Raw genomic sequence first — 18,615 nt, 5'->3', positions numbered from 1 at the left:
TACAAAACAAAACCTCAGTGAACTTTTATTTCTCATCATACAGAACTGGTAGCAAAGGCAAAGATTTCTGCACTTGAACACTGAATACTCCTCCCCACCCACCCGGGGACGTGTACAGTCATCTTGTCCCCTCTGGAATCCAAACCCCAATGCCGGGGCCTCTTCTCTCCTGCCCAGCTTCATTGCAGGGAGGGCTTGGAGGCCTGAAGGGGGTGCCAGTCGCTTGCCCATGCCTGCACGGGTATGAAATGTGGCACAATGACCAGGCTCCTCTCCTGTCCCACCCCAGAGAGGAGGGTCAGAAGCAGCAGCAGCTTGGCCCTTGCCTTTCTTCAGTCACCTCCCAACTGGTCAGAGGGGAGGCACTTACTGCCGGAAGAAGAGCAAGGGAAGTCATGATTCACAGCTTGTTTGCTACAGAAAGTGCCTGGGATCAGTCCTTGGCTGCTTCTGCCTCCAAGCAACCCACCTAAAATTGAGGAGAAGGGACAGAATTTGGGATGGGGGTGGGGAGGTCCTTGGCAGGTAGCCCGAAGAGACTGACTACAAGAGTGGGGGGCTCCCCAGAAGCCCTCGAGATTCTGCAAGGATTGCAGTTGGCTGCTGGCCTCAGGGTCTGAGTGAAGCCTCAAATATCTCAGAAACTACCCCTCAGTCTGCAACTGTGGAAATGGAGGTCACCTGGCCAGTGCCAGGGCCCACACAAGAACCCTGGGGTCTCCTGACTCTCCCCCTGAGCCATGTGCCACCTAAACCACCTAGAAAGGCTTGCTTTTTTGGCAAATGTTTGTGGCAGAGCCATGGGAGATAGCAAAGTGGGGTGCCAGCTTCTGCAGGGCAGGTGCAGCTCTGGGGAGGACAGATTTTTCCCTGTCCTTCTCTCAGACACTGACTATGGCTGTAGGGTTGAGGCCCTGAAGAACCTCACCCATAAAAAACCAAAATACAAAAAACAAAAAAAACACACAAAAAACCCAAAAGTACAGAGAATGTATAATATAATACTCCCTCCTCATCTAAAGGCAAAGTGACCAACAGAGAGTCCAAACTCTCTAGAGATAATCTGCTTGTTTGATGTGCTTGGTCTCTCTCCTGGGGCCTCATACCACCAGGTGTGGGAGAAAAGGGTAAAATGGCAAACAAAGGAGGTCAAAGGAACTGAACTAGGACTGGGGCAACCAGGGAACGAAAGGCCTGCAGGCTGCCTAACGGAACAGGCTTTTGGGGAGCCGGATGCACAAACCAGCTGTGACCTTGACTTTCACATTGATGGATGAATGGCAGGTGGGAGGTAATGAAGTCTGAGAATGAGGAAGCAGGAAGAAAGGCAAAGCCGCTTGGAGTGTCAGTCCCTGGAGGTGTTTGCCCCTCTCCCTTGGGGGCCAGCCAGGGACTTCCCAGGCCAGGAAGGCCAAAGTACTTGTGCTGCCCGGGCCCCCGCCTGCTGGCACACAAGTCTGAGCTCAGCTTATTTTCCTTCCTGTGCCCTTGGCCTCTGAGGGTAGGGGCAGGAAGAAGGGCCTTGGCGCCTGGAGATTTGCTAGTCCTCTTCCAGCTCCCAGGGGCAGAGCTGAGATCCCAGAGTCAGTGCAATGATCCTGTCCATTCCAGTGAGAAGGAGGGTGTGGCTCGGGGGCTGCACATCACACACAGGCCCACCACCAGAATAGGGTGGGTGGGCGTGGGACAGGCAGGCTTAGGGTCTGCCTCCAGACAGAGAAGTCCTTGCAGGGAGAAGGATGCCCCCAGGGTCAGCTGCTCCAGGCCCAGGTCCTGCACACGAGTCAGGTCATGTAGCGGGTGATGGCGCGGAGGGCATAGAGCAGGGCGGCTTGCATGCGGGCCTCCAGAAGCAGCAAGTTCACGTGGACCTGGGGCACAGTACAAGGGCTTGTTGGCAACTGATGTCACTCCTCGCCATCCCCTTCCCTCCCAGACTGCCACTATCCCTGACCACTCATCCTTCCCCATTCTTTTTTTTTTTTTTTGACCATGCTGTGTGGCATGCAGGATCTTAGTTCCCTGACCAGGGATTGAACCTGTGCCCCCTGCATTGGGAGCGCAGAGTCTTAACCACCTGACTGTCAGGGAAGTCCCTCATCCTTCCCTTTCCTACAGAGATGCCTTGACCTTTCCTAAGGCTCCAAGCAACTTGGTGCAAGGACTGTGTTAGGATTTCAAGCACATTTATCCCTATCACGGCTAATCTCTTCATCCCCCGAAACTAAAAACAACAGCTACCCCTGACATCTATTTGGGATCAGAGGTTTACATTCATTTTCTTATTTTATCCTCCCAGCAACCTTGAAAGGCAGGCAGTTTTTATTCCTATTGTAAAGAAAACAAGCTCAGAGAGGCAAAATGACCTGCCCAAGGTCACATGACTACCAAGTAATAGGGTTATGATTTGAACCCAGGTCCTTCTGGCTGCCACTGAGGACCCTGTGAAGCACACTCCTATTTTACAGGTGAGTAAATGGAGTCTGAAACCACACAGTGGAGTAGGACATGAACCAAGGACAATACACCCAGGTGTCCCATCTGGCAGAACAGACTTAGTCTGGGGCACCTCACTGGGTCCCCACCCCTTGCCTCCTCCATGGGCCAGGCTGTCTGCTTCCGTCCTGCTCCTCCTCTGAGAGCCGTACCTTCTCTGAGTGGCGGAAGTGCCTCCAGAAGTGGTTGTACATTCTTCGGGTGGTCTTCTCTGGATAGCAGGCCACTGTCTTGATATAGACCTTGAGGTTCCGCTCCAGGAGCTGGTTCACCTCCCCGTAGTCATAGTCATCGTATCTGGATGGAAAGGCCCCAGGAGCATCACTTACCCTCTGCTCCCACAAGTATCTCCTCTCCCCAGCCCCACCCTGCAGAAGGAGGAACAGAGAGTGGCAAGAAAAGGCAGAAGGGAGGAAGCAACCAGAAACTTTGTTCCTCTTAGAAAAACAGCTGATGTCATATATCACAGGCCACTGGACTCGTAGGGGAATGCACAGAGGGTGAGCATGCTGTACTGACCATGTGATCATGTATTCACGGCATCCTCAAAACTACTGTACACTACTGTATACAAAACTATTGTATACAGTTTATTGTATTTCATCAGCCTCAATTCTATAGATGAAACTGAGGTTCAGAGAAGGGAAGTCACCTGCCCTAGGGCATACATCTGGGAATGGGATTCAAACTCAGCTCTGCCTGACTCCAAGGTCATAGTCACTACTTTACAGCTGAGGCCATGCATGGAAGATGGGGCAGGAGATCAATGCAAATATTTACCCTGGAGAAGGAAGAGGGAAAGAGAAAAAGGAGCCGGGAGTCATTTTACAGATGGGCAAACTAAGGCCTGGGGAAGGCAATTAGCTTGTTCAAAGTCAAAGAGCAAGTTGGTGACAAGTCTAGAAGCCACTTTGTCACTCCCTAGTCCAGTGAGCCAGTGAGTCATCACCGATCAGTGTGGATGAGGAAGACTGGTTTTTCTTTTTTTTTTTTTTAATTAAAAAAAAAATTTTTTTTTTGGCCACGCCTCACGCCACATGGGCCATTAGTTCCCCGACCAGGGATCGAACCCGTGCCCCCTGCAGTGGAAGCACAGTTTTAACTACTGGACCACCAGAGAAGTCCCAGAAGACCAGTTTTAGACTAGAGGACAGATTTGGTAGACAAAGGTTTAGGAGTGAGGGCCATGTTGGAGAGCGGAGGAGCCTGGACCTGGCAGCTGGGCAGGAACTAGCCTGTGCCACACACACCCTAAGATGCCCGTCCATCCTTGGCCTTCCCTGGCTTAGAAACCTGCCAAGGAGGTTGGCCAGAAGGAGGCTGGCCAATTAAGCACAGCTCAACCCACTCAGTGAAATATGATTTACAGCTAGTAACGCACAGAAATGCACATTTTTCTACAAGGAGCATGTACCTTTTTAAAACTTTGGGGATTTTTTTTTTTTTTTTGATGCTTGGAATAAATAGCTAAACTAGAAAAGCAAGAAAAAAAAATCATGTGTTCTCTAAAATATGCTCTCATTTGATTAAACTGAGCAAAATAAATACAGTAGACAAGAAAGTCTTATTTTTGTAAAATTATATATGTTTTGGTCATTTGTGCATGGAAAAAAGACAGGAAAGAAATATTTGACAATAATAAGGGCAGGTGGGATTATGGATGATTTTTATTTTCTTCTTTTTGTTATCTGTTTCCTAAATTTACTAAAAATCTGGCTCTTTACAAACATCAAGCATATATTTTAAAAAACGAAACAACAATTATAATTTCAACTATACAAAAGCAACTACATAAGAAAGAAAAAAAGCAATGGAGGAAAACATCTCAGAATGTAGATGTGGTTGTGGAGTAGTAGAATTTTGGGAAATTGTTTCTTTCTTTAATTCTTTAAATTTCCCACAACATTATCAGAGTGAGGTTTTTAAAAATAAAAAAATTGTTCTGTGTATATTTTTGACAAGTAATTTCACATCTAGGGTTTACCTACAAGGACTTAGGTATAGGGCTTCCCTGGTGGCGCAGTGGTTAAGAATCCGCCTGCCAATGCAGGGGACACGGGTTCGAGCCCTGGTCCGGGAAAATCCCACATGCCGCGGAGCAACTAAGCCCGTGCGCCACAACTACTGAGCCTGAGCTCTAGAGCCCGCGAGCCCCAACTACTTAGCCCACATGCCGCAACTACTGAGCCCGTGCTCCACAACAAGAGAAGCCACCACAATGAGAAGCCAGCACATCGCAACGAAGAATAGCCCCCACTCGCCGCAACTAGAGAAAGCCCGCGTGCAGCAACAAAGACCCAACACAGCCAAAATAAATTAAATAAATAAATTTAAAAAAAAAAAAAAGGACTTAGGTATAAAACTAGTCATTGCACATGGTATTTGTAATAGTGAAAAACTGCAAACCACCTAAATATCCAACAATAGGGAAATGGTTGGATAATTACACTTCATCCATAACAACACTATGCAGTGGCTAAAAAGCATGAAAGATCTATTCACACCAACAAGGAAGGTGGTTCACAATAGATTATTAGGTAAAAAAAGCAAGTTGCAGAATATATCAAGTATGATCCCATCAATTAAAAAAAAAAAACCTACTCAAAAAAAATCAGAAAATACTTAGGTAACAGAATGAAAATGTAATTCATCATATACTATACAGAGACAACCATTATCAAGTAGCATTTTAGGGTACAGCCTTCCACACATTTTCCATGCATGTACACACTTTTAGTTGAAAAAAAAAAAAAAAGGAACAAAAAGAAGATTCTGGTTGGTAGCCAGCTTTCTTTTCTTTCAATACAGTTTGACCATCTTCCCATGGCAATATAAATAAACCATTATTATAATTTTTAATAGCTGCATAATATTTCACTGAATGGATATGTCATTATTTAAAATCCCCTCCTGTTGGCATTTCTGTTGTTTTATTTGTTATGAGAAGAAATGCTACTTGGAATGAAAATACAAATATAACTCTCTCTCTCAATATATATATATATATATATATACACACACACACACACACATACACATACATACACACACACACATATATAAAATCTCCCTAGTTATCTCTGGGGGTCGGATTAAAGAGTTTCAAAAGATGAGCATGGCTATTATCTTTTATAATCAGCGAAGAAATACATTTGCTTTGAAAAACAATATAGGCAGGAAGAAAGGGAAAGAAAAACACACAGAAAAAGGAAACAATTGTGAGCTCAGATTGAGGGCTTGCAATACACTCATGCCCTGGTCTTGCACTCACCTGATGCCAAAGACGCAGTGGATGTAATTCCAGATGGCCCTGCGGAGCATGGAGGTATCTACTCCGCTGTGCATGGCGATGGTGTTGTAGGTGAGGCTATAGGCTGCTTGGAACTTCTCATCCAGCAGCTGCCCACCCTCGGGGTAGAGCCGCTGGATCAGTGAATAGCCATGGTCCTCCCAGGTATAATCCTGAGGAACGCAGGAAGGGGTCAGTGAGGAGGATGTCCGGGGCCCAAGGCTAGCCGGAGAGACGCCATCCTCTGGAGCACACCTCGGCTCTCCATAATGTGTCTCTCCACCCCACAGATCTAACCCGCCGCTTGGTCTGGACCTGAGAAGCGGAGGAGGATGCCGCTTGGTGATGACTTCCTCCTTGTGATCAGGATTCCCTGAGCTTAGGGCACAGGTGGGTCCCTGCACATCCAGGGTCTCCCACCTCCCTCGTGGAATCCTGAGGGAGAGAAGGTGCCCAAATCTCTAACTACACAAACCACCCACCCCTGCTTGCTTGTAAAGCAATACTAAGACCAGTGGGGAGAGCCTACCTGGGCGCGGAAGGTGGGGGGTGCCTGAGTCCCCCGCCGGGTGAAGTCCTCGTATCCGAAAGTGGGGTCTTCCACAAAGCACAGCATGTCTGAGTTTGGAGAGGGCTCCAGGATGTCCGCTGAGGACGTCAGAAAGAGGTCATGGTGAGGCCGAGGCATGGGGCACAGTGGCCTCCACTCCTGATTAATCACCATTAGGGGGCTGGGGAACGCAGAGTAGGGGGCCAGAGAAAGCCCCTCACCACATCGAGTGGGACCAAGACTTCGGCAGGAGCCAGGCCTGGGGGAGGAGGTAAGTCAGGCCTGTGGTGGCTGGGAGGTGGATGCAGATGTGCAGGGCATGGAGGTACCGGCTTCCCAGCAGAGATGATGTAAGGAGGGGGCGGCCCCTGAACCCGGACGCCTGTGACCCTGTACCTGAGGGGGTCACCAGCAGGCTCTCTGACTTCTCCAGCTCGAAGCGGCTCTCCATCTCCTCCTGGGAGGCCCCCTCATCCCGCAGCAGGCTCTCCTGCAGCTGCCTCATGCGCTCCATCAAAGCTTCCACGTCGCGGGCGGCCTCAAAGCCCTGCGGGAGAGACCTGGTGGTGACCATCTACTCTTCCTCCCTGGGCCCCAGAAACCCCACACGTCTTTCCCACATGCCGGGCCTTCCTGAACGATCGTAAAAGCCCCGCGCCTCCTCTGTGCCAGCCACTGCACTGGACAGTTCACAATGCCTGTGCTTCCCAAAGTGATGTTTAAGAGCTAGAGAATAGACACGGCTTCTCTGAGCATCAACTTCCCTCACAGGAAAGGGCTTTTTAAAATATCTGTATTTTTAAAATACAAACAAATAAGGCCACTTTATAGAATGAGAGGCAAACTTTGTATTTTTAAAGTTCTAAAAGTCAGTGACTTTAAGCCCATGGGGCTCCATGCTGAGGCCAGTCACGTGGTTATTTCATCTCATCCTCACAACCCTTTATGAAGTGCGAGTCTTTATCCTCGTTTCCCAGATGAGGAAACTGGGTTTCAAAATCAAATAACTTTTCTAAGGCCTCTCAGTGTGCGATAGGGAAGCAGCTTCAGATAGGGAGGCGCTGTCTTCTACCCAAAGACCAGGGGCCATGCCAGCTTCCTCTCCCACCAAGACTGAAGCCCGTGACTTACCCCAGAGTGGTTCAGTGGGTCCCTGCTGGGGGGTGTGCTCTGCTCACTGGGGGGTGAAGGGGCCTGGGGGGCGGGGCTGCCCTCGGGGTCCCCCTCAGGGAGGATGCCACAGCCGAACACGAAGGAGGCTAGCGAGTGGCAGTGGGTGAGCAGGACCAGGGCCTGGATGAGCTCGGCCAGGGACCAGCTGTGCTCGCCTGTCTTCAGCAAGGCCTGGAGAGAAAAGGAAAGGCCAGACCTGCTCAGTGCCTGCCCTGGGCTGCCTGCCATGCCCCAGCCCGGCCCCCGTGCTCCCTCGGGGACCCGCGTCTCTGCCCACTGCACCTGGATGTGCTCCTTGGTGATGAGCCATGGCCGATGTGCCAGCAGCTTGTTGATCTCGCTGAGCTTGCGCAGCTTCTCAGGGGCACGGTGGAGGCCAAGCAGCCACTCAGGGTCACCGCCAGTCTGCAGAAACTCAGCCATGTGGGAGCCCACCAGGTAGGAACACTGGTGGCGGGCGGCGGCCTGGAGGTGGTGGACAGAGCCCAGATCACCCTCTTCTTTCTGTGCCCTGCTCGGGTGGGTACCCCATGGAGGGAACATCACAAGCCTCACTGTTGCCTGAGAGGCAGGAAATTTAGGTTCTAACCCCAGCTTTGCCACTGGTTTGTTGTCCTCGCTCGGGCAGGTCACCTGACTCCTTTGTGCCTCAATTTCCCAATCTGCAAAGCAGGCATTAAATATGCCTCTCTTCAAACTCTAAAATTCGATGAATGGTCAGATAAAGCCAGGGCTTTGCTCTATGCTGCCTCTCCTCCTTGTTTGTGGAATCAAGCCCCCAGCAAAGAGATCTGAGGACCGAATCCCCCAATGTGTCCACCCCTACAAAAGTCAGGCTCAGACAGGCTCACCATGATGGCGATGTAGTGGCGCCAGGAATTGGCCAAGGGCCCGTCCGTGTGCAGCAGCAGGTAGTGGAGGCGCCAAAAGCTGGTAAAGTAGTCGGGGTGCAGGCCCATCACCACTGCCAGGTTGTCCACCCGCCCGGAGGACATCAGCGCCTCCAGCCCCAGGTGTTGCTCAAGGCTCTCGGCTCCCTCCCGAAGGACCTGCCAAGCAAAGGTGAGGAAAGGATGGCTTCCCCTCCTGCCCTCCCCACCAAAGAGACCAACATATTCATTGCATTCATTGGGATTTTAATAGCAAGGAACTGAAGACAACCACGATGTCCAAAAAAAGGAGAACAGGGGAGGAAAAGATATTTCATTAAATGATTAAACAAATACTTATTAGACACTTGATATAATAATAGTCGATACTTATATAATGCTCACTAAGTGCCAAGCACTGTTCAAACACTTTACACATATTAACTCATTTAATCCTCACAACTATGAAATTAGAGACCTGTTTTCTCCAATTTTAGATAGGAAGCCTCAGGCACAGAGATTAAAGTACAGCTTCTCCTGCTTTCGTAGAGCTTCTATTCTTTTTTCTTTTTCTTTTTTTGGCTATGCCGGGTGCCTTGTGGGCTCTCAGTTCCCCAACCAGGGATTGAACCCAGGCCCTCGGCAATGAAAGCTCAGGATCCTAACCGCTGGACTGCCAGGGAATTCCCCACAGGGCTTCTATTCTAATAGTGCAAATCCGTGCAGTGACTGGAGGTGGATGCAAAATAGTTCACATTTCCTGAGTGATTTCTCCACACCAGGTCTGAGTTTGGAGCGTTCCCTGCCTGCATTATCTCACTGATTCTTCCCAGTTACCCTGTGAGGTGAATACTATTATTTTCCCCCACTGACACATGAGGGAATCAAGACCCAGAGAGATTTCATTCTGTGCTCAAGGTTACAGATCTGGTAAATGACAGAACCAGGATTCAATTCCCGATTAATCCCAAAGCCTATTTCTTTCCTTTATTACAGAAGAGGAGTGGTTATTTATAAATGAAAAAATAAAAGATAAGAACAATATTTGAGCTTAAAATTCTGGGCTACCGACATAAATAATCAGCGGGTGGTTGTGTGCTTTCCACTTACAAAGGGTGGAAGGAACTGAAGGGTTTAGACGTTTGTTAACAGTTCATTAACTGCTTGGCCTACACATTTAGGAGAGCAAGGAGGACAAGGAAACATTTGTCTTTGTTCACTGAAGGCCAAAGAAAAAGAAGGAAACTATTATTTTTTAATTTGTTCATGTGTTTTGAAGTTTCCCCCACCACCAGGCACACACTGGAGTGTCAGTTCCATGATGGCAAGGATTTTTGTCTGTCTTGCTCTCTGCTGTATCCCCAGCACCTAGAACAGTGCCTGACACACATTAATCACTCAATAGATATCTGTTAAATAAGTGAATGGATGACCTGACTCAGTGGATGAAAGGTGTCTCTGTTGCATTAAGTGAAAAAATAAAACATAACAACCAAAAAAAACTCCACCAAAAACCCAAATAAACAACAACAACAAAACCGTGTTATAAACTATGACCTTGGCTCTGTATGAAAAAAAGTCTGGAAAACAGCGGCAAATGGTTAACAGTGATTATCTCTGTGGGAGTGGGACTGTAAGAGACTAAAGCTTTCTGAAACATTGGAAATTTAAAAATAATGAACACATATTATTTTTGAAGTCGAAAAAAACTTTAATACACGCACAGTCAAGGATGAGAAGATAAACATGCATAGTTCTATCTTCTTAAGGAAATACAAGTCTTGTTCTGGGAATCACAAGTCTGGTCATTACCTAGCTGTGTTATTATCACTTTATCTCTTTGAGCCTGTTTCTTCCCAGCAAGATGGGGTTGATATGCCTGCCTCACAGAGCTGTTTTGTGGATTAAATGGGTCAAGAACCTGAAGGGGTAGTTTCAAACCTGCAATTTCAAGAGACCAGCAAAGCCCCCCCCCACACTCAGTGCCCCATGTCCTTTCTTCCCAGGGACCAACAACAATTCCTAACCCCTTCCAAGCTTACCTCCTCCACTGGAATGAAGGCGCTGGGCCCTCGAGGGCCTCGCCGAGCCCGGCTCTCCCTCTGCTCCTAGAAGGAAACACATCATGGTTAGATGGAGGTAAAAGCGAGGACTAAGAAGACAGTTCTCTCTCCAGTTTTCTCCTCCTATCCGAGGGGGTCACACTAAGTTTTTTTTTTTTTTTAGGCTGCACAATGCGAAATGCAAGATCTTAGCTCCTCGACCAGGGATCGAACCTGGGCCCCCTGCACTGGGGGCGCAGAGTCTTCACCACTGGACCACCAGGGACGTCCCCCACACTGAGCTTTTAAAATCACCTTTCTGGCCCACCTTGCATGAAGCAGTCAGGTGGAGATTTATACCAGTTTGGTGGGTGAAGAAAGGGTAAAGCGACCAAGAGAGCTTACCCCACAGGCTGAGTTCTTCAGGAACTAGGAAGGGACACAGGAGCCCACTATATAGCCCCAAGGGAAATATACAGCCACTGTGTTGCACATTTCCAGGAGGCCACCTTCTTGGCAGCCCTGGAGAACCTATAGAAGAACCCCTCTTGTTCGTATCCTGAAGCCAGGTTACCAAGTCCCCTAAATTCCTATGATGCAGCTTCAGCCTCTCTCAAATGGTCATTTCTTCATCCCTCCCGCCATCACCACCTTATAGACAGACTACCACCATCTCTTGTGTGGACTACCACCCAGAGCCTCACCAATGGTCTCCCTGCCTCCACAGCCCTGTCCTCTCCTATCCATCCTCTACCAAGTTAACAGAACGAATGAATAAATAAAACATCCTCCCCCAACCCCACCTCTGGGACCAGGAGCAGATCTAGTGAGTACATGACCCTGGTGGTTTCTAAAGAGGGCAAACTTTCTGTAGCCAGAGTGCACTTTCTCAAGTGCAAATCTCATCACTGGCTTAAAACCCTGCCTCCGCCTCCTGTAGCCTTCCAGACCATTAGTGGCTCAGGCCCACCATGCTCCCACTGGTCACACCTTTTGCAGAGCTAACTCTGTCTTCCAGGGTCTAAGAACCTTTCTTCTGATCCTCATCTGTGACCCCCCAATTCCCAATGCTTTTGCTTCTGAAAACGTTGCCTTCTAATTGTCTGATATAGGTCTCCCTACTACCAGATCACATTCTGCGGAGAACAGAGTCAGGTAATTCACACTAGTCTGTGAATGAAGAAAACAGAGAAAGCAGAGAGGCGTGGAGGGCAGGGCGGTAAAACGCTGATGGTAGCGGCTATTCTGACGTGGGTATATTGGAGCCTCTATGGAAACCACCAGTTTTATTTATCCATTTGTTTTGATACCTGGGAGGGGGCTCTCAGCACTGGCCTTAGAAACAGTTTATCCAAACCAGAGTCATACCCTCACTGGACAGAGACGGTGTCCTTCTAACTCTCCCCTCCTCATTCAAATGTAGACTTACTGCTAATCCTCAAGTGTCCAGGGACTAAAGATTATAATTGAACCTTCCTTTTCACATAGCCAAAAACCCCCTGAGGGAGGCAGAGCTCTGGGGCTCTGAAAGACCACAAAGGAAAGAACAAGGGTACAAAAGTCCCAGGCATGTGTACCAATTCTGCTGCCACTAACTTGCTGTGTGACTCTGAGAAAGTAACCTAGACTCTCTGGGCCTTAATCTTGGACAAAGAAGGTAGCTGGGCTGACTGCTTAGGCCCCTTTCAGCCCATAGTTCTGGGATCTACCAGGCCAGCCTGGTCCAAGTCCAGCATAGAAACCACCACAGTCCCCAAGCACTCCCGTTTCACCTTCCCTCCTCCCTCACCAAAGAGAAAAAAAACCTAACAGCTCTGTCTGGGAGATAAGGATTGCTGACTCCACAAACTGGGCCTCCCCCTCAGGGGACCTAAGGACAGATAGAAAACCACAGCCAGGTGTGGTGGGGAAGGGCAGGAAGGAACTGGGGGAGTTGGGGGGGGTGGTGGGACAGGGAGGGCCCACCAGGGTACTAGCGAGGGACAGCGAAAAGCTTTGGGAATCCCTTCCCACTCTAAAATCTGCCCCAGGAGCTGTCAAGGGAAGAAACTGATGCCTGTGGGTCTTTAAATGATAGGTCTGGATCTACCAACATTATCAGCCCTGATGAAGATGATGATGATGATTGTGACGATAGAATACTGTTAAAAGATAGGGGCTCTTGACACAAACTGCCTGGGCTCAAATGACAACTCCACCACCTATTATCTGCTAGCTATGTGAGCCTCAGTTTCCTCACCAAATTACGGGGTAATAGTACCTACTGTCACTGGGTAGTCATGAGGATGTAATGAGGTTCTGCCTGTATATTAGCTCAGTACCTCTGTCACAGCAAGCACTTAACAAGTCAGAGATCATTAACCTCATTGTTATTTCAAACAAGGGCCTCTCAACCCAAGCTGCACATTTAAAATCCCTTTGAGAAGCTTTTTAAAAAATACCAATGCCAAGGCCCAGCAATTCTAATTTAATTGGGTGGGGCCCAGCATAATTTGCCAGGGAGGGAGGGCCATTGTTTCACACCATTTATTGATCACTTTTTCAATTATAAGGCACTCTGTTAAGTGCTTTCCAGGTGGAACCAGAATTAATCTGTTCACTCAACAAATATTTTTGATGACTACATTGCAGGCAGCAAGAGTACAGGAGTGAAAAGACAAAATCTTAGCTTTCCCAGAATTTACGATCTAAAGGAGAAAGACAAACAAATGATGAATAGGATTTCAAATCATAGATTATATAGATGGGGTGGGGGAGTGTGTGCAATATTTCAGTCCTAGTAGACAGGGAAAGCCACTGAGGAGACAACCTTTAAATTGATATCTAAATATCAAATATCTAAATGAGTTGATGGGCCTGTAAAGGGCCTATAAAGATCTAGGGAACCAGCATTCCAGTCAGAGGTAACAGAAAGTGCAAAGCCCTGAAGGCAAGACCAAGTAGATTCTAATCCAGAGCTCCAGTACCCTGAATGCTTCCCCAACCTAGACACCCAAAACTTGAGAGGAAGCAGACAGGGCAGGGGCCCACCACCAAGAGATGACACCTCCAAATCAGCCCTCCCCTACTTCCCGGGGTAGGAAGTCAATAATAATAATGGTGGGTAACAACGCTGATTACCATTGGCGAAGCATTTATTTCATGTGCACTTTAAGGGAGTTCTACTACCAGAGCTCCCATTTTACAGATGGGGAATAAGGTTCAGAGAGGTCAAGTCACTTCCGGTCACTCAACCAGGAAGGAGGTAGCAGAGTTAGGATACAAATCAGGTTTCCTCAACTGCAGAAACTTCCTATTCTCTAAACTTCTCAAGGTCTCAGAAGCCCCAAGGCTTTGACTCTGGGGTTCACCAGGGATGAGAAGCTCCTTCTCCCTGTCTACATTCCCAGGGGATCCACTGCCCCAATCACAGCCCTTGTCATCCTGCCTTGTTTCTTACCTTGAAAGCACACACTGGATCTAGTTCTCTGTTGTTACCCCAGAGTTTAGCACAGTGAGTCCAATAAAACTTTCTGCTATTATGAAATATTCTTTATCTGCACTGTCCAATAAATATGGTAGCCCCTAGCCACAGTGGCTGAACATTTGAAGTGTGACTAGTGCAACAAAAAACTGAATTTTTAATTTTAAAAAATCTAATTTATCTAAATTTCAATAGCCACATGTGGCTAAGGGCTACCATATTGGACAGTGCAGGTTCAGCACACCTGATAAAGGCAAGATCCCCGCCCTGACTATGCGGATAAAGAAAGGAAAACCAGAGGGGGCGGGTGACCTACCCAAGGCAACACAGCTAGGATGGGGCAGAGGGAAAACCAATGAGTTCCAACTGAGGGGACCACACAGGGCAGCAGGAACACTGAGGTCAGACAGCCGTCTGGGTGGCCACTCAACTAAGAGGGCTTCAGGCAAGTTGTAAAGAGAGGATAATACCTCAGAGCTCAGTGTCTGGCTCTTGATTTAAGCGCTCACTAAAAGTTACCTTTCATATCAGCTTTCATATTACCTTTCACTAGCACACTGGTTGCATCTAATCTTCATCAGTTTGGGGGTGGGGTGGGGGTCTCTTCTGCACACAAGGAAAGATTAAGGTTCCAAAGGTTAAGCACCAGCTGACAAGAGGCCAACCTGAGATTTGAATTCAGCTCAGTCTGGCTTGCAAGGGTTCTGTCCACCACCCAGATCAGCCTCTTGGAGTAGCCCCAGCCTTTATTCTTGGTATCCTATCCAGAGCCTGCAACCTCCAGGACTCAGCTACGGAGACTTTTGAAGTCACTCTGCCAGCTGGGAAGGGGCAGAGACCCCCCTCCCCGTGGGCTGCTGAACTCAAGATACTTGCCTGGGTTTACACCTGAGAGGGAGACAGAGCCCAAGCAGCCTCCGATCTCCAGCCTTGCAGGGAGGGGTGTGTGAGTGGTGCATATAAACTCATATGCCCACCATGATCTGGCCGATTTCTCACAACCATCTGGAGGGAAATACGCCTTCTTATCCCTTCTTCAGAGACAGCTCACTGAGTTTCTTTTGGAGCTCAGATCTGACTTCAAAGCTTGCACAGTTCACAAGGGTCAGCTAAGCCAACAAGGGGCAAATAGTTACGAGCACCTATTAGGTACTAAGAACAGTGCTGGGGATGGGACCTACAGAGTGTTTCTAGTCTAGCAAAGGAGACAGACAAGAAATTCCTGATTACACAACTGTTATACTGTAATTGGGATAACAGCTCCTGCAGTGGAGAAGGGCAACAGGAAGCAGGTATGCAGAGGGGAATTATCTGGTGGGGAAGGAAAGACTTCCCTGAGGCGGTGATGTTTCAGGAAGCGATTCTAGAGCCCAAGAGGGCTCTGAGAACATACCACCAGTACTAGAGTGAAGCGTGTGAAGGCCTTGACCCGGTGAAAGCGTGTGTGGCGAAGTGATGGGAGTTGAGGGGACTGTACATTCCTTGTTCATACTTGTCCAACTTCCCTTGGGCCTTGGGCACCCGGCTCTGTAAGTTCAGCACCCTACTGTCTTCTAAAGATTCTGCTTAAAACAGACATTCTCCCAAGGTCCTCTTTTCTTGAGAGAGAATATGTAGAAAGGGGTCAGACATCGCCAGCTTCCCCCCACCCCCGCCTGCTGTTGACAGCTGGCTTCCATCTAAAGGCCACACCCTCAGAGCCTTCCCAGTCCACCTGGGGCACACTCTTCTCCCCAGATAACTTCCCAGACACTGTCCCAAAGAGGGATGGAACAATTCTCACCTCAGGCAGGAGGGGTGGGCTCGGACACCCCCTTGTGAGACACCCTGGGGAAAGGGAAATATGTGTTGTGGCCACAATCTAAAAATAGCTAGCATGTTTGATACAGGACATAGCTGCTATGCTCTAGGCACTGTGCGTTGGCCTTTGCATGTATTCTCAGTTAATTCTCCCAACAGTCCTTTGGAAATATGACCAAATCTCCACAGGAGGAAGTTGCTGATCATAGAAGTGATCACTTGGCCAAGGTCACACAGAAAGTAAGTGGGAAGGCTGCAACATGAACCCGGAGCACGCCTGCTCTAGTGCCCAGGTGCTCCAATAAATACAATTATTTCCATTTTTTCATAAAGAAGGAAACAGAATAATGTAGCTTGGTCAAAGTCACGCAACTGAGAAGTGGCAGGAGCAGTTTTCGTCCCTCCACTTGGGGCTCCTAAACCATGATAGGGAAAGGTGACAAGCTAACAGAAAACCGGGGACCCCCGGAAACCATGCTGCTCAGAGAAGTGCAGCTGTTTTTCCCAGGGTCACAGTTCAGGACTAGCACTTGTCTGACTCCCAACCCCAGTAAGAACACTTGCGCCAGGCTCCATGCCTGTAAACTCAAGAAACAAGCAAAACTCTCCGTTGTGTCAAGCACACTTAGAAATCCTAGAGACACCCGAGCCAAAGAATGAGCTATTCTGCTGGGTTAGTGAAGGAAGCCTCTCTATAGCCCCTCCTGGGCCTCAATTTTCTCATCCCGTAAATTGGGGCTACTATTAATGGTATAGCTCATATTTTGCTAGTTTAATCCTGAGGATTCAGCGAAAAGGCAAAGCCGGAGCCTGGCATCCAGTAGGTGCGTGATAAATAAGATGGCCATTGTCCGTGGCGGTGGTAATGGGGGAGGGGGTGTCAGATTGGGTCCAGCCGTATTCCCAGCCTCACTGCAAAGAGAGTCCCTCCAAAACAAACTTCTGGGACGTCAGACCACTTAGTAGGGCACAGCCAAATCGGCGCTTGGCTTCTGGTGTCGCGGCCAGGGTTTTCCCCCTCTCCCCCGAGCTCTGGCCGCGGCGTACCCGGCAGCCCGCCAAGGCCCCGAAGCGCCCACGCCCCCAATCCAAATCGGGGGTGCAGGTGGGGGTGGGGGACGAGGTCGACCTCCGTTGGCCAGCCCCAAGTGCTCCAATCCCCGAGCGGGGGCACTGCAGCGGGTACATATCCTACCTAGAAACAGTTCCTCTAGCCCCAGCCTAGAGGAAGGGATCTGCGGAAGGGGGCGGGGAGGAGGAGTGGTCGGGCCGCTGCGCCGGGATTTGCCTGGACTTGAAGACTCCCTCGACTAGGGCCCAAACCCAAGATAACGTCGAGAAGGCTCCCCTCTCTTTGGCCAGGAGTCCAAAGGAGCCTTGGAGGGTTCTACAGCCCCGGGGGTAGGGGGAGGAGGCGGAGGGAGCCGAGGCTGCCAGTTGATGCAACCCCACTCCGGCTTGCGCGCTCCACTCCCCCTCCCCGAGCTGGGTGGGGGTTGGCTCACAGACTCAGCTCGCGACAGCCCGAAGCTCGGACGCGGCTCTGGGTTCAAGGGAAGAGTGGCGTCGCTCGGCCGCTGCTTACCTCTACGGCCCCGGGCAGGTAGCCCTTCAGCTCGGCGCGGCACTCTGGGTCCGCAACGATCATGGTGTGCGCCAGGACCCAGCCGCGGCTCGCCGACCGCCCGTGCACCCGAGGGGCTTTCGGACCGACGCGCGCAGGAAGCCGGGACTGCGGGCCGCTGGGAGGTTCTAGAGCCCCGGGGTGTCTCTCGGGGTTCCAGAACACTCCGAAAGCCCAGGATCCGGGAACGGCCGCCGCTGCGCTGGACTCTCCGCTCGTCTGGCTTCTGGATGGTGAATGGCCTCGGGAGCCTGGGATTGGCCGCGGCGCAGGGGTTTTCACGGCCCGGAGCGCCTCGGAAGTCCGCAGTGGCCAGGGCTGCTCGCAAACCCAGCGCTCCTCAGCATCCCCACCGCGGAACTGCCAGCGCTCTCCGGGCTCTGACACCAGCAGCTCCGCTCTGCCCGCCGCGGTCCCTGGGGAAGGGCGGGGACACAAAAGCCCCTCGCCGCAGCCAATCAGGTGCCTGTTTCCTGGGGAGGCGGGGCGACACCTCCCTCAGGAGCCTACGGCTCAGCCAATCGGCACCGGGAAGCGCCCGGGAACTCTGGGAGCTGTAGTCCGCCCCGGACGAATGCTGCAAACTTTTGCAACAGGGTTTAGCAGATTGTTGGCAATACCAGACGAGAGTGACATTCCGGAGAGTCATTAAAGCTGCATGATGAAACGGGACTTCACCGGGCTGGGCCAGAGAGCCGGGTGTGAAATCCCTCCCAAGTATGTTCTTCAGCTTTTCAGTTCCTGGAGGGACTGGTTCGGGTTAGGAGAGGTAGTGCTAATTACAGAGCTCACCGCCAGATCTTTGGAGATCAGAGCACACAGCCCGGTTCCTCTGGCCTCCGGGAAGGCTCCATCTTAAAATGTACCAGACCCAGGGAATCCAGCTTATTTGTGGAGTCTCTGGAAAAGCCTTCATTCATTGAAATGTCCATGGCAACCGCAGGTCTAACCTCAGTCCCTGTTGCTGCAGTTTCCCCTCTTCTGCTCCCTTGGGGCCTCCCACCCTGTCTTCCATCCCCCTCTTCTAAAAACTTTGTGACAAGGTATTGTACTGTTTTTTTTTTCTCACCTCTCTCTGGCCACTCCTTCTCTGACTCCTCTTTCTCCTCCCACCTCCTGGAACGTGGGTGTTCCCCTAGTTACTGTTTTCATCTTTCCTCTCTCCAGGCACACTCTCCCTCCCTGATCTCATCCATTTCCTGGCCTTCAACTCTCCATTTGGAAGTAAGTCGCTTCTACCAGCACCTCAGCACCTCAAAGCTGAATTCGTCTTCTTCTTTTCCCTTCCCACAGCCTCTTCACAGTTTTT

General features: G+C 49.9%; 1 protein-coding gene across 1 annotated transcript; it reads right to left on the bottom strand.

The window, feature by feature from the left end:
• On the bottom strand, nucleotides 1–17,719 carry SESN2 (sestrin 2). Its single transcript, XM_059916689.1, has 10 exons — nucleotides 17,268–17,719; nucleotides 10,420–10,485; nucleotides 8,360–8,557; nucleotides 7,791–7,973; nucleotides 7,467–7,679; nucleotides 6,732–6,882; nucleotides 6,315–6,433; nucleotides 5,768–5,958; nucleotides 2,649–2,793; nucleotides 1–1,871 (listed from the first exon to the last, which is right to left on the bottom strand). The coding sequence occupies exons 1-10, from the start codon at nucleotides 17,328–17,330 to the stop codon at nucleotides 1,785–1,787; spliced, it is 1,416 nt and encodes a 471-aa protein (XP_059772672.1). The 5' UTR covers nucleotides 17,331–17,719; the 3' UTR covers nucleotides 1–1,784.
• Nucleotides 17,720–18,615: the final 896 nt, after the last annotated feature.

This window comes from Balaenoptera ricei, chromosome 1 (assembly GCF_028023285.1).
Source record: "Balaenoptera ricei isolate mBalRic1 chromosome 1, mBalRic1.hap2, whole genome shotgun sequence".
NCBI lineage: Eukaryota > Metazoa > Chordata > Mammalia > Artiodactyla > Balaenopteridae > Balaenoptera > Balaenoptera ricei.
Note: the sequence above shows the minus strand (reverse complement) of the source record. Positions and strands in the feature narration are given on the sequence as shown.

What these genes read in the sequence shown, in the direction of transcription:
- SESN2 (XM_059916689.1), bottom strand. Translation starts at nt 17,330, where the DNA reads ATGATCGTTGCGGACCCAGAGTGCCGCGCCGAGCTGAAGGGCTACCTG. An exon ending in ACCTGCCCGGGGCCGTAGAG is followed by an intron (nt 10,486 to 17,267) that starts GTAAGCAGCGGC and finishes GTTTCCTTCTAG; the next exon opens with GAGCAGAGGGAGAGCCGGGC. An exon ending in ACTTCCGCCACTCAGAGAAG is followed by an intron (nt 1,872 to 2,648) that starts GTACGGCTCTCA and finishes ACTGTGCCCCAG; the next exon opens with GTCCACGTGAACTTGCTGCT.